The 23,040-nt window shown below is 54.1% G+C and overlaps 1 protein-coding gene across 1 annotated transcript; it reads left to right on the forward strand.

Annotated features, from left to right (window-relative positions):
- Window positions 1-1,804: 1,804 nt before the first annotated feature.
- Window positions 1,805-21,667, forward strand: LOC149861597 (uncharacterized). Its single transcript, XM_090052348.1, is given in 8 exon segments — window positions 1,805-1,940; window positions 2,662-2,872; window positions 3,299-3,388; window positions 5,065-5,237; window positions 5,688-5,814; window positions 9,905-10,018; window positions 11,214-11,398; window positions 11,897-21,667. Coding segments are annotated over 7 exon segments (2,970 nt in total). The 5' UTR covers window positions 1,805-1,940; window positions 2,662-2,667; the 3' UTR covers window positions 13,973-21,667.
- Window positions 21,668-23,040: the final 1,373 nt, after the last annotated feature.

A 23,040-nucleotide genomic window follows, 5' to 3' on the forward strand; every position in this document is an offset into this window, starting at 1 on the left:
GGAGTACTGCGTCCAGTTTTGGGCTCCACAATTCAAAAAGGATGTGGAGAAGCTTGAGAGAGTCCAGAGGAGAGCCACGCACATGATCAGAGGTCAGGAAAACAGATCTTACGATGATAGGCTGAGAGCCATGGGGCTCTTTAGCCTGGAAAAGCGCAGGCTCGGGGTGATCTGATGGCCACATATAAGTTTCTCAGGGGTGACCACGAGGATCTGGGGGAACGTTTGTTCACCAGAGCGCCCCAAGGGATGACGAGGTCGAATGGTCACAAACTCCTGCAAGACCGTTTCAGGCTGGACATAAGGAAGAATTTCTTTACTGTCCGAGCCCCCAAGGTCTGGAACAGTCTGCCGCCGGAGGTGGTTCAAGCACCTACATTGAACACCTTCAGGAGTAAAGTGGATGCTTATCTTGTTGGGATCCTATGACCCCAGCTGACTTCCTGCCCCTTGGGCAGGGGGCTGGACTCAATGATCTCTCGGGGTCCCTTCCAGCCCTGATGTCTATGAAATCTGTCTCCGGGCTGCCTGCCTACTTGTCTCTCCTGCCATGCCTTGATAGAATAATTATGATGTTATTCAAGTGGAAGGCTGCCCATTTAATACATCCAACATTCAGGATCATTATCCGCCACTCCAAGCCTCCCCTACACAGTAGCCCATGCCTCACGGATAGTATACATGTTGACCTGCATCCCCCGGTGCTGGGGGGGCCTAACCGCCCCCCAACTCTGTGCAGCAGTGTACCCTACTGAGGCCTCCTACTCCCTAAACAGCCTCAGCCGGCCCACCACAGGCAAGAACATAAATATGGACCCCTGGGCTATAACGTAACACAAGTCCTATAAGCTGCACTCTCACCCTGTGAGGAAACCGAGCTTGTCTCAATTTACTGGGCCTCCGCCCCAGGACCCGTGACCGCCTACAGCCCCGGCCCCGCCAGGGCACTTCCTGCGGGCCCGCTCCTGCCCCCTCGGCTGCTGCCAGAGAAATAACCCCTTCCTCTCCAGCCCGGGGTTTTGTGTGCCCAGGGCCCCGCCTTCTTCCGGTCAGCTGACCGCCGGGTGGTTGGGCTATTAACCGCTGCCTTCCCGGTGCTTGGGGTTCGTGTAGCCCCGTTCTTAAAGGGTCAGCGCCGCCCCTTAGGAACAGGGATCTCCGTTACAGGCGCGAAGGACCGTCGCGGTGACCGCCCCTACGGCCGTGCCCGGGCCTCGCAGCTGGCACCAGTTAGGTCGGTGGGTGCCCAGCCCCCGTCTGATCTCGGCCATCTGCACAGTCGCGGGCTGCAGGCTTGCTGGCCCCCGGGGCTTAGGGCGGCGGCTCTCTGCCCCTCTGGCAGGGCTCAGGTCACCAGGTGCCCGGCAGACATCACCGACACCTCCGGACCCACCGCCCGGTCCGGTCCCCCCGCTCAGGCTGCGGCCCGCCCTCAGGCTGCTGCACGGACACCGAGTCAGCCCGCGTCTGCCCGGCTGCTCCTCCCGCCGGGGGCAGGGGCCGCGTCCCGGCGTCACAACCGCTAGAGCCCCGTGTCCCCGGGGGGCTCGGGGGAAACGGGGGCACAAGCCCGTGAGGGATTGTGGGGGGAGTGGAGACACGGGGGAGCCGGGGCATGGCAGGGACCAGGTGGGGGGGGGGGCCGGGGGAGGAAGCGGAGGGTCGGGGCGCGGGGCTCTCACTGGGGCGGCAGCACTCGGCGGTGGGGGGGGAGGGGGCGCCTCCACCCCCGAGTGTCCGCCGAGGTCGGCAGTTTGCGGGTCTTTCCCCGGCGCTGGCCAGCAAAGGGTTAACGAGAGGGGCGGGCCTAGCGCTCCGCTCCCGGCAGCCCCCGCGGCGGGGGGGGCGCTGCCGCCTCAGCAGTGGCGGCGCGGCGGGGCCGGCCTGGGCGGGCGGCCGTCACACGTGGGGCTGTGTCCGCCGGGGCGCAGGTCGTGGCGGTGAGTCCGAGTCCGAGTCCGTGTCCGCCTCCGCCTCCGCCTCCGCCTCCGCGTGCGGGGCCGCCGGGCCCGGCCGCTGCGGGCGGCGCCGCGCGAGTGCGGGGGAGCCCGGGCCGGGCCCGGCGGCACGAGACGGCTCGCGGGCAGCCGGTGGCGGCGGCGCTGGGCCCGGGGCACCGCGCGCCTTCCCGGGGAGCCCGGGGGGCCGCTGGGGGAGCAGGAGCCGGCGCCTCGGGGCACGACTCGTCCCTCGTGCGGGCCGGGCCGGGAGGAGCGGACCCGGGGGCAGGAGCTGCATCGGGCTGCCCCCTTGTCAGCCCGAGGATCCCTCGGAGACCCCCAGCGGCCCCGGGGTGACCTCCCGCCCCACAGACATGGCAGCGTTTCAGGGCCCTCCGCTACCGGGAGGCGTGCAGCCGCCTGCGGGAGCTGTGCCGGGGCTGGCTGGAGCCGCAGCGCCGCAGCCCGGAGCAGGTGCTGGAGCTGGTGGTGCTGGAGCAGTTCCTGGCCATCCTGCCGCGGGGCATGTGGAGCTGGGAGTGGGGGCACGGCGTGGAGACCTGCGCCCAGGCCGCGGCCCCATCTGACAGGTTTCAGCTGGGGCAGGCGGAGAAGGAGAAGCTCCGAATGAGTTCCCATCTGCATGTGCACGCGCTGTTTTCCTTCTTCGTTGCATCTCCCAGATCCTGGCTTCCCAGTGACACGTTTGTCTCATCCCCAGGTCACTATGAGTGTGCATGTCAGGGCAGTGTCCTCGGGCATGGTGCAGCCCACGGGGGCATTGCAGGAAACTGCTGATTCCTGGCTGGAGCTGCTGACAGCCCATGATGCCAACAGGCCTCTGGCGGGAGCAGAACAGAGCGAAACCCCGGGGTCTCAGCGCAAGCCACCTCGTGTCCCCAAAGAGGAGCCTCCACTCTACCACAAATCAGGTTAGGACTGACGCGTGGGCATAGGCATGGGTCTGGGTGCCTGAGTGGGTGTCCTGCATGCAGGGGAAGAGGCTCAAATGTCTCCCCCTGCTCCCGCGGGACAGCTGTAATATTCGTAACTGTGGCCAGGCTGGGACACAGCTCTGATCTCTGGGTGGGCAGCTCCCAGGCTGGGGGTCCCTGATCTTTCTTACCGCACGTGTGGAGCACCCAGCAGACAAAGGCTTGGACCATGTCCTGCTGCCACAATAACAATGAATGACCGAATTCATGTTTGAAGAGTCAGTGTTCCCTGGCCCCTTTCTCCTGCCCCCTGTGAGCCCTCTGTGCCAATGAGGGGCAGGTGTAGGTGACGGGGAAATGAGACTCCCCTGGGGCCTCTGGCTGGTTCAGTTACAGTTAACTCAGGCCTCTGTCCTGTTGCAGATTCCCTTGAAACCGGGGAGACCTGGGAGTTGTCAGCAGACAAAAGCTCCTCGGGCTGGTGCCCCAGACAAGGCCCTTCCCCAGGAGCAGGTAAGCAGCGCTGTCTTGACCCTTTCCTGCAGCCGGAGGCACCAACCCTCAGTGGAGAAATCTCTCTGCCACAACATTTTGATGGGGTCAGTGCTCCAACAGATCAGCGGTTCCTGTTCAAACATTTTGCATGCCCTGGAGAAGACTGACCTTGCATTTCACCTCCCCCTGCCCTTAACATGTGGATGCTGATGCAGCTGCAACATGCATTGAGCTTCTTTCCCAGGGAGCGATGTCCCCCGCAAGCTCTGACATGGGGCAGTGATCACCACCCCGTGCTGGGACAGAGTTACAGGCAATCCTCAACTTACAACTTCTCGAGTTGCAATGAGCATCACGTACAGCATTTATAAATTGATGCTGTTTCAACGTTCCAGCTTTATGATGATGGATACGGCTGCATTCAGCTGGTAAGTCTGGTGTGGTGGAAGGGGTGAGGGAAGGGGCATGGGGAGCGGCAGATCAAGGCCCCTGTGGTGAGGGAGGAACGGGCTGGGGCTGGTGCAAGCACTGCCCATCCAGGGCCAGGCAGACGCAGGACTGAACTGCGGCTCAACGGGGGGATGCAGTGAGGGAGGGGGCAGCGGCTCCTGCCGCTGAGCACTGCTTGTCTGGTGGCTCATCCAGCAGTTCCTGCTGCTGCTCCCACCGCTTGCCGGGGGGCATGTGTCCCCAGATCTGTGCAGGTCGTGGCGGGCAGGGCCAGGGCTGCACCAGGCTTCTCCCTGGGTGGGCAGTGGGGGTTATGACGAATTTTGGGATTTTTGGACCCTGCAGACATTCTGCTCCACTGCCTGCCCCACCCCAATCTGGGAGCACATGTTCCCCCCGTGCCCTCCTGCTGCTTGCACAGCTGGGAAGCCGTGGCTTGTCCAAGGGGTGTGGGGAGGGTGGGGAAGCTCCTGCCGCTGTGCTCCACTTGTCCAGAAGCAGTGCAGCTGCTCCGTCCCGTGCCTGGCCCACTCTGGCTGGGCGAGCAGCGGGAGGGTATAAGCCCCTACTCCCAGTGCCTCCACTGCCAGCCCAGAGCACATCCTGGTGCATCCCCAGCCCTCACCCCCCCATGCAGATCTGGGAGCACATGCACCACATGCTGTCCTAGATCAGCAGCAGGAACCGCTGAATGAGCCGCCAGATGCACAGTGGCAGGAGCTGCTGCGCCCTCCCTCCCCGTGCCCCCTGGTGAGCCACAGTTCTCTCCTGCGCCCACCCAGCCCCAGCTGGGTAGTGGTTGCCCCAGTCCTCCCCACACCGCAGGGGCCTTGATCTGCCCCCCCCACACTCCTTCCCTCCCCTCCCCTCCCCTTTCACCACAACAGACTTACCAGCTGGATGCAGCTGTATTGAGCATGGTAAAGGAGCCAGTCCCCTATTTATAACACTGTTCCTATGGGAAAATTGGTTCCAACTCACAACGTTTCGACTTAAGACGCACTTTTGAGGAATCAATCGCATCGTACATCTGAGGACTGCCTGTATTAAGGCTCATCTCCAGCCTCATATCCGTGGAAGTCTATTAGCAGGATCTGTGGGATTTTGAGTCTTCTTTCTCCGCCCTCTTCCACACACTGAAGCCTCCATCTGCCTTAGTCCCAAGCCAGTACAGGAGAATAGCAGGACTTCCTCATGTCAGCCGCACCAAGGCTAACCTGTGCCTTCTCTTCTCCTCCCTGCAGGTGCTGGGACCCTGAGCAGAGCTGAGCAGCAGCCTCCTGGAGAAGAGACTGTAATCCTGGAGCTGCAGAGGACTTCCCCAGGGAGACTGGAGAAGAGGGGCTCCCTGACATCTAAATCAGACCAAGTTAAGAGGGGGCAGGGCAGGCCTCCAAAGCAAGAGGAGAGCTTGGAGGTGAGCAGGGAATCGAGTTCAGTTGTGGGTTGGAGTACAGCTGGGACAGAGTCCAAGAGGAGTCAGGGGTGGTATTAAAATTTTGGTGAGCAGAGAGACCTGAAGAGTCACAAGATAGCATTAGCAGAAGCTCCCTCCCAAGTGCAGGTAGCCAAGACTGCTGGCACGGGAAGGCCTGATCAGAATGCATGTAGCTGAGGCTCCTGCCTCTAAAAGTGCTGCCCATGCTGCCTCCAGGGGCCAAGCAAATAAAACATGATGACCTGGGCTACAGCCAACAAGTGAACTCCTATGTCCACAGTATCCACAGCACGTCAGCTGAAGAATGGGGCGTTTTGCACCCCGATCTGCCTGTGGTTAGTTATAGTACCGAGTGATTGCAGACAGGGCTGTGGGGGCTGGAAGCAGGTGGAAGAGGAGATGCTGATGGTGTAACGCTTGTGACTGCAGCTCCGGAAGGTGTTTGAGGACGTGGCCGTGTATTTCACGCGGAGGGAGTGGGAGCTGCTGGACGATGACGACAAGGTGCTTTACCAGGACGAGATGCTGAAGAATTACCAAGCCCTCGTTTCCCTGGGTAAAGCTCTGGTTCTTGCTTCTTCCTGGAGCTATATGAACTCTTTTAAGTTCTGTAGTCATGTCCTTGTGTCTCAGTGGTCTCATCCTTGCAGACTTCTGGCTGGTAGTTTAAACTGGCTGCTCTGTCAGTGATCAGACCTCTTTCACATTTCATATTGATATATGCTCCTTCATTTGATTTAGCTGCCTTCACTTGAGTGTTCCCCATTGTAAGTCTTGGTGTTTCCATATCCAGCAGTTTTTGACCAGCATGATCTCTCTTTGCCTTCTCAGCACATAAATTCCCTAACAGCTCTTATTTGGGAAATCATTCTGATTTCCTCCCTCTCTTGCCTAGCGTGTCTTGTCCAAATACCTTTTAAAATCCTAGCGTGCTGAGTTCTGTGATATCTAAATCTCCTTTTTCCTCCCTTGGTTATGACCCAGCAAAATTTAACAGAAGTCTTATCAGCTTCTGCTGGTACCACATGTGGATGATGCATTTCCTCATCTTCTCTAGTGACACATGTACACATGGAACCCAGGTACTTCCACCAAGGGGTGACTGGAAGCTTCTGTCCACATTTCTGCCTAACATAGATTCATAGATGTTAGGGTCGGAAGGGACCTCAATAGATCATCGAGTCCGACCCCCTGCATAGGCAGGAAAGAGAGCTGGGTTCAGATGATGCCAGCCAGATACCTGTCCAACCTTCTCTTGAAGACCCCCAGGGTAGGGGAGAGCCCCATCTCCCTTGGGAGCCCAGTCCAGATTTTTGTCAGTCTAACTGAAGAAGTTCCTCCTAATGTCCAGTCTAAATCTGCTCTCTGCTAGCTTTTGGCCGTTATTTCTTGTGACCCCCAGGGGTGCCTTGGTGAGTAGAGCCTCACCAATTCCCTTCTGCACCCCCATGATGAATTTATAGGCAGTCACAAGGGTGCCTCTCACCCTTCTCTTGCGGAGGCTGAAGAGGTCCAGGTGCCCTGGTCTCCTCATAGGGCTTGCCCTGCAAGCCTTTCACCATATGAGTGGCCCTTCTCTGGACCCTCTCCAGGTTATCCACATCTCTCTCGAAGTGCAGCACCCAAAACTGGATGCAGTACCCCAGCTGTGGTCTGACCAGCACCCAATGGGGGGAAGTATCACCTTCTTGGTTCTGTTTGTCATGTATCTGTTGACGCACGATAAGGTGCAGTTAGCTTTGCTGATGACTTCATCACACTGACGACTCATGTTCATCTTGGAATCCGAGATCCCTTTCCACTTCCGTGCTGCCGAGCAGGTCATTTCCCAGGCAGTATGTGTGCTGGACGTTTTTCCTCTCTAGGTGCAGCACTTTGCATTTCTCCTTGTTAAATCGCATCCTGTTGTTTTCTGCCCATTTGTCCAACCTGTCCAGGTCTGCCTGTGGTTGTGCCCTGCCCTCCGGCGTGTCCACTTCTCCCCACAGTTTTGTATCATCCACAAACTTGGACAGAGTACACTTCCCACCCTCGTCCAAGTCACTGATGAAGACATTGAAGAGTATTGGTCCAAGGACCAAGCCCTGCAGGACCCCACTGCCTACGTCCTTCCAGGTCTATACTGACCCATCCTCCACCACTCTCTGGGTACGGCCCTCTAGCCAATTTGCCACCCACTGGTCTGTGTAATCATCCAAGTCACAGCCTGTTAATTTGTTCACTGGTATGGGGTGGCATACTATATCAAAGTCCTTTCTGAAGTCTAAGTAAACGATATCTACCCCTACTCCTGTGTCAAGGTGTTTTGTAACCTGGTCATTAAAAGAGACTAGATTAGTCAGGTATGATCTACCTGCTACGAACCCGTGCTGGTTTCCCCTCTGCATAATTTTTCCTGTTGGGCTTTTGCATATATGAGCCTTAATCTTTTTAAAGACTTTACCAAGGATGGAGGTGAGACTGACAGGCTGTAGTTGCCTGGATCCTCCTTCCTCACCTTGAAAATAGGGACCACGTTGGCCCTTTTCCAGTCCTCCGGGACCTGGCCCGTGCGTCACAAGTGCTAAAATATTCTTGCCAGTGGCTGTGCAGTGACATCAGCCAGTGCCTTCAGTACCCTCAGATGGAGCTCATCCGGGCCTGCCGACGTAAACACATCCAGTCCTTCCAAGTGACTGCACCATCTCAGGGTTGACACTTGGTGGTCTGGTGCCCTGCTGTTGTCTCTCTACCATCCCAAGATTAAGATTAACATCTTAATCTCCGTAGACCAGTGACTCTGGCTTTGCTATATTTATGTTAAGACCAGTACTCTCAAGCTCACTCCGCCAGTCTCAAAACTTTTCCTGTTCTTTTCCTAAAATCCCTCTGCAGATCTGACGCCCATCACTGTGATAAAAAGAATGGGCTTAATGCAGGGCATAGTGAAAAACAGTTTCCCTTTCCAGATTATGTCTAATATAGGGGCTTCTTCTGGTTTGTGCACAGGGTTGAAATACTTACCTTTTGCTAGGTCAGTTTGCTTTTCTTATGCTTTCTTTGCCCTCCATTTTTCCAAAAGGATTTCCTTAGGCCAGTGCTTCTCAACCTTTTTTGTACCAGGACCCATTTGTAAACCTTAGTGGCTAGTCCCAACCTAGTAAATAGTTTAATTAGAAAACACCTAGGGCACTTAAACCCTTATGGAAATCCAGTGCATTGGAGCAGACTCCATTAATCGAGTCTGCTGAAGCACATAAATTGACATGCTCTGGCAGCCTCACGTGCCATGTGCATCAGCGGCACAAAGCATCTCCACACTGAGAAAATGGCAGCTGTGTACTTGGAAATAAACCCATCTGATGTGCTTCAGTTCAAAGCATTTTGCCATTTTCTTAGCGTGGGGACGCTCTGCGGCACTGATGCACGTGATGCGCAGGCACTTTTAATTAGCCTGACTCACCAATTTAAAAGCACCCTGTGCTGTGTCAGGCACACCTGTAAAAATGCCCACAAGTATTATTATACACTACAAGTTAAAGCAGCTCAACAGTCTTAATTTTAAGGACAGAAATCAACATTAAGAGGAAACATTAAATTACACCCAAGTGACATTCATCATTGTGCAGTTTGCACAGTGCAACTTGCCACTGCCCCTCACTCCTGATTCGCAGTCCCCTGGCCTTGCTGGTGCCCCTCATTCCTTCCTGACCTGTAGCCCCTGCCAGTGCCCGGGGAAGGCTGCCAGCTTGCAAGGGGAAACGCATGCTTTTGCACATTTTTCTGTGACTGTTCATGACCCTTTCAAATATTCTTGCTACCCACTTTTGGGTCGTGACCTACAGGTTGAGAAACACTGCTTTACGGAAGTGCTGAAAAGATCTGTGTAGCCCAACAAAGCCTGTATAGACGTCATGGCCTTTCATGTGCTGTGAAACATGTCTCCTTCTGCTTTCTTTTGTCCATGCGCATGGCTCCCAGAACTTTGTTTTAAATCTTGCAGTATTTGCCAACCACTGGACACGTCTCCCCTTCTGGGAAGATTGTCTCATTGGATGGGATGGGATGATTGCTTCAACTGCAACTAGAGTTATACATAGTTATATATAGTTTCCTGTGCCCCGGTGATGCTGAATTACCCTCTCTCCCAGAACAAGTCTCATTGTTAGCCACCTGACTTGGATGCTTTTAACTGCCACGAGTCCTCGATTTAAACCTTCTGTAAGAATAAGCTCCTTTCCATTCCTTTGTCTGGAATTCAACTGATAAGAGAAATGTTGTACATCCATAAGTGTGTCCACTGCCTCTTCAATTTCATACCTTGAAAACAGTAAAAGCTTTATTTTTCTGCTCCCTAATAGATCATAAATCATTGCATCTCCATGCCTGTCCCTGGTGACTGTCAATTTTATACCTTTTCTATACAATGGAGTGGTTGGTGCTTTATTTCCTATGACAATTCCTCCATTACCTGAGTGACAAGGACCATCATGTATTGAATGCTTCTCCCTGCAGTGCCTTCTCTTCACCCTAAATGCCCATCTTCCATTGTCCATCCAGGCTCTCATAGAAACCTTGAGTTCATTGGATCCGTTCCCCAAATCCCAGTTGGTTATTCTGCATCTAGTACCAAGTCACAAATGCTCTTTAATCACTGTCCCAAACAGGTCATCGAGGTCCCACACCCGACTTAATCTGCCGCATCCAGCGAGGACAGGTGGAGCTCTGGGTCTGTGATGATGAGGACTGGGAAATCTCAAGGTCAGAGGACCAGCTGCCAAGTGAGTTGTGGCTGTCCCCTCCACCTAACTGCTCTCAGTAGTGCTCCTTGGCCAGAGTGCCAGGGGGACCTGGAAACTGCTGGCCCGCCCTGTGCTGCCATTGCAGGGTGCTGACCTCAAACAGAGTACATTATGTTGTAGTGTGTCCAGGCAGGTGTTGTTCCCAGTTTCTTGAAATTCAACCATGCGCAGACAAGCAATTGTTCCCTTTTTCTCCCTCTAATGACAGATGTTAGGGGACAATCAGGTTTGGTGTCTTGATTTTTCAGCCCAGATCTGGTTTTCCTGGGATACCATGATCTTAATTTCTATCTTGGCTCAGCAATGTAAGAGTTAATTCCCCCACCCAAGGTAGCTATACCCCTGTAACACCATCTCCCAGAGCATAATGGGATTTGTAGTTCCCCATGGAAATCAGCATGGTATACAGAGGCTCTGTGTAGCCATTCCTGTTGGACAAGAAAGAAGCTAAGGCTCTCCCTGGCTTCTCCTGGTCAAGTTGCTCTGCAACCCAGAAGGAGTTTCATCACGGTCTCAGGCTGCATGAAATGGCTCCATGGCACAGATGGGTTTCACAAGATTTAATGTTGCGTGGGGAAGTGAATTCATCATGGTTTCCACCAGAATTGCCCCCTTCCTGTTTCCTCTGTGGGGCATGGAGTGTCACAAAGCCTGAGACTCAGCATAGAGTCTAGGTTCAGGTCGTGCCAAGGCCTTCGTCCCTATGCTTATTCCTTGTCAGCAGAGGAAAGCTCCATGGTCTCATTCCCTGTACAAGACCTTTCCCTGGAAGCAGGCAGGAAGCACAGCCTTGCTCCTCTCAGAAGAGAGCTCCACAGCTCTAAGTATCATCATGCTTAGCTCATTAGAGCATGAAGCCATTCAGGCATTGCCCTAACACACATGTACCACATGTGCTTGTCCCAGCAGAGCCTGAGGGGATGGTATGGACAGCTGGGCCAGAAACTGAGAGTCCAGCTCAACTCCACTGAGTAGGCAGCGTTACCCCAGCACAGGGACCTGTCCCTTCCTTACCCCAAGCATTTGGAGATTTGGCAGGAAGACCTTGTTTTCTTCACGTAACAAGTGCTGAGGTGAATGCCTGGTCTGAGGCAAGTCCCAGCAAAATGAATTACAGAGTTTAACCTTTTCAAGCAGCATACAGACTAATCTGGAGTTTCTCTTCTCCATGCAGGAGGTGCCTGGCTGCTGAGCAGAGCTGAGGAGCAGACTTCTGCAAAAGGGTCTGCAGACCTGGAGCCAGCACAGATTTCCCCAGGGAGTTTGGGCAAGATAGACTCCCTGAGACCTGAGAAGGAGCCATGGCACAAGAGTCAGGGGAGGCCCCAAAAGCAGAAGGAGAATGTAGTAGTAAACCAGGTACCAGCTCCAGTTGAGGGTGAGACTGGAGAAGGAGTCAGAGCCCAGAAAGACCCCTGGGTGCAGGGAAGATGTTTTTGGAGCTGAGAAGCCTTAAAGAGCCATTGGAAAGAGGCACTGCATCCAAGCCAAGGGAGTGGGGAAAGCCTCGGAGGGAAGCAGGAGCTCACTGCCAAGCACAAAGGCAGAGCCCACCCCTGACCCAAGGTCAGAAAAACCTTAAGTGCCCATCACTCCTGGCTCTTCACAAGATAAGGCACACTGGGGAGACGCCCCACGCATGCAACAAGTGTGGGAAGAGCTTCACCTGCCTCTTATCCCCTTGTTGCTTAGTGTTAGATCCATTCTGGAGTGCTCCTTCACTGTTTCACCAAATGGGGGAATAGCTTTATGTGCCCCTCTAACCTGGTGAAGTACCTACATGTGCACAGGAGGAAGTATCAGTACTGCTGTGTCAAGTGTGGTAAGACATTCACCCATTTCTTCTCCCCATCTCAGCATTGGCACATCCATCTGAGGAGGAAGACACACCACTGCACTGAGTGTAAGAAGAACTTCATCTGCTGGCAAGACCTGTCCCAGCATCAGTGTGTGCAGACCGGGGAGCAGCCACACCATGGCACCAACTGTAGGAAGAGCTTTAGAAAGCTCTCTAACTTGCCCAGGCACAGAAGCATGCATGCAAGGAACAAGCCACATCGGTGCTCAGAGTGTGGAAAGAATTTCACACGATCCTCCCACCTGTCCCGACATCAGATCATCCACACAGGTGAGAAGCCACATCAGTGCTCAGAGTGTGGGAAGACCTTCACTCACTCCTTCAGCATGGCCCGCCACCAGCGTATCCACACAGGGGAGAAACCACATCAGTGCTCAGAGTGTGGGAAGACCTTTACTCACTCCTTCAGCATGGCCCGACACCAGCGTATCCACACAGGGGAGAAGCCACATCAGTGCTCAGAGTGTGGGAAGAGTTTCTCCCGATTTTCCCACCTGTCCTGGCACCAGCTTATCCACACAGGGGAGAAACCACATCAGTGCTCAGAGTGTGGGAAGAGCTTCGCCCAGGCCTCCCACCTGACCCAGCACCAGCTTATTCATGTAGGAGAGAAGCCACATCGCTGCTCAGAGTGTGGGAAGAGCTTCACTTATTCTTTCAGTCTGGCTCGGCACCAACGTATCCACACTGGGGAGAAGCCACATCGGTGCTCAGAGTGCGGGAAGAGCTTCACCCTATCCTCCCACCTGTCCCGGCACCAGTTTATTCACACAGGGGAGAAGCCACATCGGTGCTCAGAGTGTGGGAAGAGCTTCACCCGTTCCTCCCACCTGTCCTGGCACCAGCTTACCCACACGGGGGAGAAGCCACATCAGTGCTCAGAGTGTGGGAAGAGTTTCGCCCAGTTCTCCCACCTGACCCAGCACCAGCGCATCCACACAGGGGAGAAGCCATATCAGTGCACAGAGTGTGGGAAGGGTTTCATTAGATCCTCCCACCTGGCCCGGCACCAGCTCATCCACATGGAGGAGAAGCCGCATCTGTGCTCCGATTGTGGGAAGAGTTTCACCCGATCTTCCCACCTGGCCCGGCACCAGCTTATCCACATGGAGGAGAAGCCACATCTGTGCTCAGAGTGTGGGAAGAGTTTTAACCGTTCCTGCCACCTGACCCGGCACCAGCTTATCCACACGGGGGAGAAGCCACATCAATGCTCAGAGTGTGGGAAGAGTTTCACCCGATCTTCCCACTTGTCCTGGCACCAATTTATACACACAGGGGAGAAGCCACATCAGTGCTCAGAGTGTGGGAAGAGTTTTGCCCAGTCCTCCCACCTGACCCAGCACCAGCTTATTCACACAGGGGAGAAGCCACATCGGTGCTCGGAGTGTGGAAAGTGCTTCATTCATTCCTTCAGCCTGGCTCGGCACCGGCATATCCACACAGGGGAGAAACCATATCAGTGCTCGGAGTGTGGGAAGAGCTTCACCCGATCTTCCCACCTGTCCCGGCACCAGCGCATCCACACAAGGGAGAAGACGCATCAGTGCTCAGAGTGTGGAAAGAGCTTTGCCCAGTCCTCCCACCTGACCCAGCACCAGGTTATCCACACAGGGGAGAAGCCACATAGGTGCTCAGAGTGTGGGAAGAGCTTCACCCGATTCTCCCACCTGTCCTGGCACCAGCTCATCCATACGGGGGAGAAGCCACATCGGTGCTCAGAGTGTGGAAAGAGCTTCACCCAATCCTCCCACCTGACCCAGCACCAGGTTATCCACACAGGGGAGAAGCCATATCACTGCTCAGAGTGTGGGAAGAGTTTCAACCGGTCCTCCCACCTGGTCCGGCACCAGCGTATCCACACAGGGGAGAAGCCATATAAGTGCTTGGAGTGTGGGAAGAGCTTCACCTGCTCCTCCAGCCTGGCCCGGCACCAGCTTATCCACACGGGGGAGTAGCCATACGAGTTTTCAGAGTGTGGGAAGAGCTTCACTCAGTCCTCCAACCTGGCCAAACACTGGCTCATCCACACAAGGGAGAAGCAACATTTGTGCTCAAGGTGTGGGATTACCTAGTATTCCCTTCTCGCCTGGCACCAGCTCACCCACACAGAGAAGAAAGCACATCAGTGCTCAGAGTGTGTGAAGGACTTCCCCCACACCCCAAAACTGGCCCAGCGCCAGTGCATCCACATCCAGGAACATCCCTAATTCTGCCAGCAATGCAGGGAAGGCTTGTTGATGTATACCTGCTCAGCACCCACCAGTGTCTGCATCCAGGCAAGCAGCCTCATCCTAGGTCAATGCAGCAAGAGTTCACCCATCGTTCAGCCTGTCTAGGGCCCTGCAGAACCCGAAGGACACAGATGCTGGCTCTCAAGTTTTGATGAGGGGGAGGGGTTAAAAGGAAACACCTCAAGCAGAGGCCAGCACAGATGCTGGGGAGAACTGTAAGGAGATTATATTTCTTTCAGCCTTGAAGCCTGTGCCATCCCCATCATTCTCTAAAAGCAGTCAGTGCACTCAAAGGGGGGCAAGAAGTGCCATCACAATAGGATGCTCTCCCCAAGACAGCTGGCCCCAAATGATATCTAGGGACTCACTGCTTTGTCCTCCCTCCTGCTCCTAGGGTTCTGGTATGTGAGGCTCTAGAGTTGTAGGAAGGAGGACATTTATGGCTAGGAAAGCATTCTCTGCCTTCCACCTTGACCTTTTCTTTCCTGTTGACCACATCACCCCTGTTCTAGGCCTGTACATGCACATCGGGGTCTGCAGGAAGCTGCTGCTGTTACCCATGAGCCCAGTTTGGCGGTTTTGCTTCTCACCCCCAAGTGCCAGCTGTCCCTTTCTCTAACAGATTACTTGCTAATCAAGTGCCATAACATAACATGATATCCCTGTGGTTGGTCTCTGTATCCCCTCCAGAGCTGTGGAATGGGAACAGACCAGCCCAGAAGTCTTTCCAGGGCATATCTCTGTGATTTCCCAGCCCCTTGCCTTTCCAGAGGATTCACTTCAATCTAGTTCTTGTTTCTAACCTGCAGGAGCAGGAGCCGGAGCCGGTCACACTCGAGGCATAGAATCGTAGGGTCGGAAGGGACCTCAGGAGGTCATCTGTCCAGCCCCCTGCTCAAAGCAGGACTATTCCCAAATAGATCATCCCACCCAGTAACAGCCCACACCTCTGGACTCTGCTGGTTCTGCCCCCCGGGCTCTGCCTGCTCACTCCGGGTAGTGTCACAGGTTTCCTGAGCACTGCCCTCCCTGCCTGGCACAGTTCAGCCCCATCAGCAAACAAAACCTCTAGCTCCCAGTGTCCCAGCTGCAGTTGTAGGTGGCCTGGACCCCAGGCTGCAACACGCCCATCTGGGTCCAGGCTTTTTGAGTCAGTGGGTCACCATGACTGCATTATGACATCAGAGCCTTCTCACCCAGTCCTCAGCCTCTACCTGGACATGGGTCACTTGCCTTCTTAGCTCTCATTGGCCCAGGGCCCCCACAGGGGACATCCAGCCACAGCAGCAGGTGTGTGGCTGGGGTAAGGGGCTGAGCCTTGGCAGCCTCATTTCAGGGATGGATCCTGCAGAAGACCAGCTGGGCTGCGCAGGACCGGAGCTGCAGGAAGAAGGTGACATCCTGTGGGGAAAGGAATGGCAGAATTTGGACACGAGCACTGGCGCTGGAGGCAGGTGAGGAGGGGGAAAGGCATTTTGGGAGATGGTGCCTGGAGCAGACACTGGAGGTGGGCTGAGTGGCAGCAGACAGGACCTGTGATGTTCAGGGCCTGTCTTGGAAATCACCGGGCTGAGCTCCAGCTGACAGAGGCCGTGCCTATCTTTCTAACCTTGGGGCATCTCTGGGCTGGTATGCCAGGCCTTTGCCTTGGCTCACATCCCAGATCTCATCTCTGTTCCCACAACTTGCTCTGCAGCTCTGTGGAGGACACCAACGATGGCTCTGTCACCAACCGTGATTCCCAGGACCTGCAGCGCCTGGACAGCATCCATGGCCCGATGGCAGACTGGCCCTCCTGGGAGCTGCTGAGCCTGAGGCTAGTGGTCTCTCCCTGCATAACCTTGGCCTCCCCCAGGGAAATGGACATGTTCATAGTGACTGTGCTTTGACTGGTGAGACAAGGAGGGTAAAGTACTGGAGGACACGGCCCAGCATGGAAGAGGAATGGCCAGGGAGGGGCAACTGGGAGCTGCTGTCCTTGACCAGCAAGGACGTGGAGGAGTGAGCAGTGCCCCTGAAATGCCAGAGGAGAAGTGATGCAAGTGGGATGCCAGCAGGCTGGGACCTTCCCAGGAAGAAGAGCAGTACAGTACCTGGGAAGCATCAAACGTGATGGGTGAGCTGGCCCGTGGATACGTTCTGTCTGTGATAGGTGTGAGAGGATGCACACCAGTAGCTGGCCACTTGTGTTAGTGCCACTGGCAGCTCTTCTGTGGCTGGGCATTGGGCATTCCCCATTTTGGACTGCACAGTGAGGCTGGATCTGCCCAAGGCTTGTTTGTGTGTGCAAGGCTTCCCACAGCCGTTGTTACTGCCATGCTACAGTGTTTGTAGCAGTACAAAGCAGCACTTTGGGCAGCCACACAGCTAAAGCCCTGGTGTGGAGCATAATATAGGCCCTCTTCAGCCAGGGCTGGTGATGGGGTGCTGCACAGCTCCCTTACCCCCAGTGCAGCCCATCAGAGAGTTGGATAGGTCTGACAGGCTTGCTAGCATGGCTTCTGCAGAGATCCAGAGCTGAGCCACTTTTGTAAGCTCCCAGGTAATAAGCAGCCCCTTCACCACTCATGCTAGGTTGCGTTGGCAACACGTAGGGGTGTATGCGGGTGCACGTGCAGCCCCTGAGCTTGAAAAGTTTACTACATTTTTAGGACTTCTGGCTTGTCCCCTTGTGGTTCTGAGTGACTGTTTCTTTTCTCTTTGCATGTGAGATGTTGCACCGGACTACTTGGTGTCTGTGTACCTTGCACTTTTTACGTATGACGGTATCTTTGTGTGAGGGCTAGGACCATGGCAACGTGTAGGGGGTGCATGTGCACCGCCTGAGATCGGCTCTGCACCCCCTGGGAGCACCAACCGCAAAACCAGAAGTGCTGGCAGAAGTGCACTTCTGGTTTTGCCGCTGGCTTGGCAATTGGCTGCAGGGGGACCCCCTCCCCCCGTTTGGCAATTAGCCACTGCAGGACATCCTCGCCCCCACCCCAGACTCGGGAGGCACCAGTGGCCCATGGCTAGGACTCCTATCCTGCAAAATCCAGGTCTTTTGTCATTGGGTATTTTCTTCTAGTCAGAGATGGCAGCTATGTGAGTAAGGCAGCAGATGCACATTAAGTGCTTTGTATAAACTCTGTGCTTCTCCCAGCAAAAACTAGTTGCAGCTGCATTTCCCACGATGAACAACACAGATACAGCAACGTGTTCCGGTGCAGGAGTAGGCTGCTACTAAAAGGCCTTGTGCACGGAGGGAGTCACCATCCTGGGAAGCAGCAGCGATGCTCTGGTTGTAGACAATGAGTGCTATCAAATGGCAGGTCTCAGCGCTCCCTGTCACCTGGTTCTCTGCCCGAAGCTGCTCATAGCCCTTCCCCAACTCGAACATGTGCAAAATGCACCGGGAGTTGTCTCCCCATAGACAACTGATGTCTTCAGAGAAATACATGAGCCCCCTCTTACTTCTCCCCACTCCCCTCAATCCAGATCTGATCCACATGTCTCTTCCAAACATCCACTAGAAATGCCTCTACCCCAGGCTCACAGCTGCCATCCTGCAGGACTTGGTTGCCCTGGGCCTGGGCTGTGCTGGTGCAAAGGACAGAGCAAGAGGTTTTGTCAGTAAATCTTGTTTCTAAATGCATTCAAGACCTTGTTCCTTCCTCACATCAGTGTCAGAAACAATTCTTCTGCTGGGAGATCACTCAGGGCTTCAACCAGGAAAATAATGCCTTTTGTCTTCCACGTAGCACTTCTCATCTCAAACAGACTGCTCCAAAGGCAATCAGATCCCAACATAAATAACTCAAGTCTATCAGGAGTTGGAGGAAAAGTTGCCAGCAAAACAAATTTGAAACCAGATCTGATGCTTCATCAGGCTGAGATGAATGTGGAATCTGCTGCAAGACTCTCAAAAGCCTGCTACAGGAGAGGGGGAATAGGAAAGTGAGGGGTAACGACTCACTCCAGAGTGACCTCCCCTTCTGTTGCAGCTCAATTCCTTGACTGGTTTAATGAAGGAAACCGTTTGCTGAAGGAGCAGGCTGCCGGCGATGCACTGATCTGCATTCTGGCTTAGCCATGCGGGGAAACAGCAGGCTTCAGCTGCTCATGTAGGTGAGCATGAATCTCCTCAGCTGCCTGGAGGAGCGGTTTGTACCGTTTGCTGCAGACAAGCGAAGAGCACACTGAATACCAGAGAAGGCAACTACATCCTTCCCCACGAGCATACCCCGACCTTCCTAGGAGCCTCATTAGACACTTCCCTACGAACGTCACATTCAGAAAGTCAGCAATAAAGTCTCTGCATGGGTATCTGCCTCTAGATACTTAGCCAGCACGTGGGGTGCCAATTTCAAATGCTCAGAACCACCACATTTACAATAGTATACACCGCCGCAAAACATTGTGCTCCTGTATGGTCCAGTGTCTCTTATGCTAAAAAGCTCAACGGTACTTAATGGGACGCTGAGACTTAGAACTGATTTCCCAGAGATGTACTCTCAGAGGCTGGAACAAGTGATATTAGAAGACAGATCCTAACATCACTACTGGCAATAGAGGCAAGAGATTATGGAAATCATCTGCTTCATAAACTGTTAAGAATGGAGGCTTAAGAGGCTCAAACGTTATAGACCATTTCTACATGAAGCCCCCAAGCTCTTGGAGAAGTTTGGGGATACTGAACCAAACCTATGGGCATCAATGCAGTGGGCTGACCATTGGGAAAAGTCATACCTATAACTGCAGTGTTTTATACCAACACCAAATGAGTTCCCTATCAGGTACAACCTTGACAGGGAAGTGGGGGTCAAGCTAAACAGGCTGAGATCTGGATATGGGCACTTCAAACCAACAGAAGACAAAAATCTTTGGTGGCCCCCTGTGAATATGGTGCCTAGCAAACGGCACAGCGCTTGTTCAAAAGCTGCAATCTTTACAAAACCCAAGTGAATTTGGTGGAATCTGCACACTGAACGATAATACCAGACAGTGGTACATTGATTTGGAAGCTGATATCTATGTGAAAGAAAAGCAGCAGCTGCAGATAGACCCTTCACTTCACTGCAAGGACCCTTTGTATCCCTTCCAGCCTCTCTGTACATGCCCAGAGGTCAGTCTCCTAGATTTTTTTCTTCTACCTGCAATGGGAAGACATTTTTGTAGTTTGAGCTGGAGTGGGGAGCATTTCTCTACCAAAGCCAGCATTATTTTATGCAGTAATAGGCCTTTTCAGATTATTTATGCTCCAAGCTGGGGAAACAGCCCTCCTTGAGAAGTGGTAGGGGATTGACACCCTTTCCTCTAATATTTCCCAGAGTTTGGCTGAGGACAGAATAAGGGTTCAGTGAGGAAAGCTGGGCATGAAGGGGGCTGGAAAATGGAACAGGTAGGAAAGAGAAAGGCAAAGGAGACTGGATTATGGATGGGAACAGCTGAGCTCTATCTCTTGGCAGATTTGAATGGTGACAAATGGCCTCAAAGTCCAGGGTGCAAATCATTACACTGTGGTACCAGCTTTAACTTTGTTTCTCATTATCCCCCTCCCTTTTTCCTACTGTCAGCTGCATTTGTCAAAGGGGAGCAGAACCTTTTTGCAAAGCCAGAAATAAAATGAAGCCATTCAAATATGTGTTTCTGTCTTGGGATCAATACATTTGCCCTTCCCCTTCAGAGAGTGGGATGGGCCACAAATTTGTTGGGATTTTTTCCATTTCTAGCATACCGTCAGTGCTACTGAAATGATCTAGATGAGTGATTCTCCACCAGGGTGAAGGGATACCCTAGGGTGCTCAGATCTTTTTAATGGTGCTGCACAATATCAGCGCAGTGAGGCGTAGGAAAACCTACACATAATTCACCAGATTCATAGATGCTTGGGTCGAAGGCACCTCAACAGATCATCAAGACCCACCTCCTGCCCTGGGCAGGAAAGAGCTGGGGTCAGATGACCCCAGCCAGATGCCTATCCAGCCTTCTCTTGAAGCCCCCCAGGGTGGGGGGGTGGTCACCACCTCCCTTGGGAGCCCATTCCAAATTTTGGCCACCCTTACCATGAAGAAGTTTGCCCTGATGTCTAGCCTAAATCTGCTGTCTGTCAGTTTGTGACTGTTGCTCCTTATTACCCCAAGAGGTGCCCTGGTGAACAGAGCATCTCCGATCCCTTGCTGCGCCCCCCTAATGAATTTATAGGTGGCCACAAGTTCACGTCTCAGCCTTCTCTTGCGGAGACTGCAGAGGTCCAGGTCTCTTAGTCTGTCCTCACAGGGCTTGGCCTGTAAGTCCCTGGCCATACGAGTGGCCTCCTCTGGACCCTCTCCATGTTGTCCACATCCTTCTTGAAATATGGCACCCAGAACTGGACGCAGTGCTCCAGCTGCGGCCTGACCAGTGCCGCATAGAGGGGAAGTGTCACCTCCTTGAATCTATTTGTTATGCATCTGCTGACGCATGATAAAGTGCAGTTAGCTTTGCTGCTGACTTCGTCACACTGATGACTCACGTTCATCTTGGAGTCCACGATGACTCCGAGATCCCTTTCCTCTTCCGTGCTGCCGAGAGGGTCACTTCCCAGCCAGTAGATGTGCTGGATATTTTTGTGCCCTAGATGCAGCACTCTGCACCTGTCCTTGCTGTACTGCATCCTGTTGTGTGCTGCCCACTTTTCTAACCTGTCCAGGTCTGCCTGCAGTCATTCCCTACCCTTGGGGTGTGCACTTCCCCCCACAACTTAGCATCATCTGCAGACTTGGACAGAGTACACTTCGTCCAAGTCACTGATGAAGACATTGAAGAGTACAGGTCCAAGGACCAAGACCTGCGGGACCTCACTACAGCCAGTCCTCGACTTACGGCATTTCAATTTACAGTGATTTGCACTTGCAGCACTCTGCCATTTACACCTCTGTCGTTACTTATGGCACTGGATCCTCACACTTACAGCAGGCAACGAGCTGGGCGCGGAGCGCGGTGGAGGCACCAAGGGCCAGTGCAGGGACACTTACTGGAGGTAAGCTCAGGCAGTGGCTCCTCCTCAAGGCCATGCGCTCCCGGAGGCGAGACGAGGGCTGGGGCTGGGGGCTGGTGCCGGGGAACTGCTCCACTTCCCAGCCCTGACACCACGTGCCTGCTCGCTCCCAGAGGCCTGGCAAGGCGGGGACGGGGCGTGGTGATTGCATCACCTTGGGGAGCAAGGAGGCACATGGCATCTGGCCTGGGAAGCGGAGCAGTTCCCCAGAGCCAGAGGAGCCCACGCCAGCCCCTGGCCCTGCCCTAGCCTCACCTCGAGGAGGAGCCGCTGCCTGCCCCGCGTGAGGACTGAGGAGCTTACCTTCAGTAAGTGTCCCATGCCGGCCCTGGTGCCTCCTTTCCAGTTCTGTCAATCGATTGTGTCTGGCCCATGGCCTTATGATTAAATAAAATTTTAGGTGATTAGTTACAGCATTGCACTTTAGAAAGCTTTGTACTATTCAGCATATATCATTTATCAATGTATATCATTTATCAATGTATATCATTTATAGTGGATTAAATAGTTGATTTAAATATGGTGTTTATGGTCATTTATATAAAAAGTTGGACATCAGGCCCTTGATCAGTAACACAACCCCCTATTCTAACATTGTTTCTATGGGAAAATCAGACTCAACTTATATCATTTTGACTTACAGCACCTTTTCTAGGAACGTAACCCGCCATAAGTGCAAGGACTGCCTGTACCCACATCTTTCCAGGCTGATACCGACCCGTTTACTACCATTCTCTGGGTGCGACCGCTAAGCCAATTTACCACCCACCAGACCGTGTAAACATCTAAGTCACAGCCTTTTAATTTATTTATGAGGAAAATCCAGAGATTTCAAACAGGAATTTGTAGTGTCAAGAAACAGGAATTTGTAGTGTTAAATCCCCACTTCCAGGGGCTCTGGTAATACTGGCAGACCCTTGGCCTGCGGGGCTTCTCCCTGCAGGACCTGCGAGGGCTGCCAGAGTTTAGCAGGACCTCCTCTGGGTCTGCAGGCTGATCCCTGACTCCAGGTCCCCTGCAACACTTGCTCAGGGTGCCGACCTCCCCGTCAAGCCCCTCTGGAGCCCCCAGCTGGAGGTACTGACTGCAGAGGTGCCCCAGTTGTGACAGAGGCTGGCCCTGGGCGGTGTCTCTCTATTGGAGACCATCCGGATTACGATAGGCATGTGTGAGAGCGGACCCCACTGTGCTGGCACAGCACATGCGTTTACCCACAACACAAGCAACCTGCAGCTTAGTCCAGGAGGTGAAATCTGCCTTACCTCCCAACACCCTTGCCTTTGTTGACCAGGTCCTGCGTGAGGGCGGTCCCCACCCCCATGTCCTCCAGCCCTCTAGAGTTGGGCATGGGGCCAGCACCTCATCCAGTCTCACAGCACTCCCTGCTCCACCACCTAAGCCAGCTGGAAGACACCAAACTGGTCTACTTCTCCACCGTCCATCACTGCCATCTCCACATGCTTGTGCACCGCATGATCAATTGTGCTGCTCTCACGTCCCACCCAGACACCAAGTGGCGGGACCTCGCGGTGAGGGCATGGCTGGGCCATCCCAGTGGCTGAGCCTGTACTCCACCCTCATCCCAGGAGCCCCTGGGGACTGCAGCCAGTGGCAAGCTTTATTGACACCCCCTCCCACCCCCCCATCTCCTGCCCCTTCTGCAGGCAGAGGGAGACCCTGGCACACGTGACACTCAGGTGTGCCAGGCTGCAGCCCCTCCACCTCCACTTCCAGAACCTCTCCCCACCTTTTTATTTCTGGGCACCCCATCTGTCCTGGGACCTCCTGGTCAACCTCCTCCTGGCCTTGGCTCCAGCCACATAGGTCCTGTACATAACCAGGAAGGAGGCTCTGGCCCGGGAGATGCCCGAGGACTATGGGGCTGCTTCCC

This window comes from Crocodylus siamensis, chromosome 6 (assembly GCF_052110815.1).
Source record: "Crocodylus siamensis isolate JL-2025a chromosome 6, ASM5211081v1, whole genome shotgun sequence".
NCBI classification, from domain to species: Eukaryota; Metazoa; Chordata; order Crocodylia; family Crocodylidae; genus Crocodylus; species Crocodylus siamensis.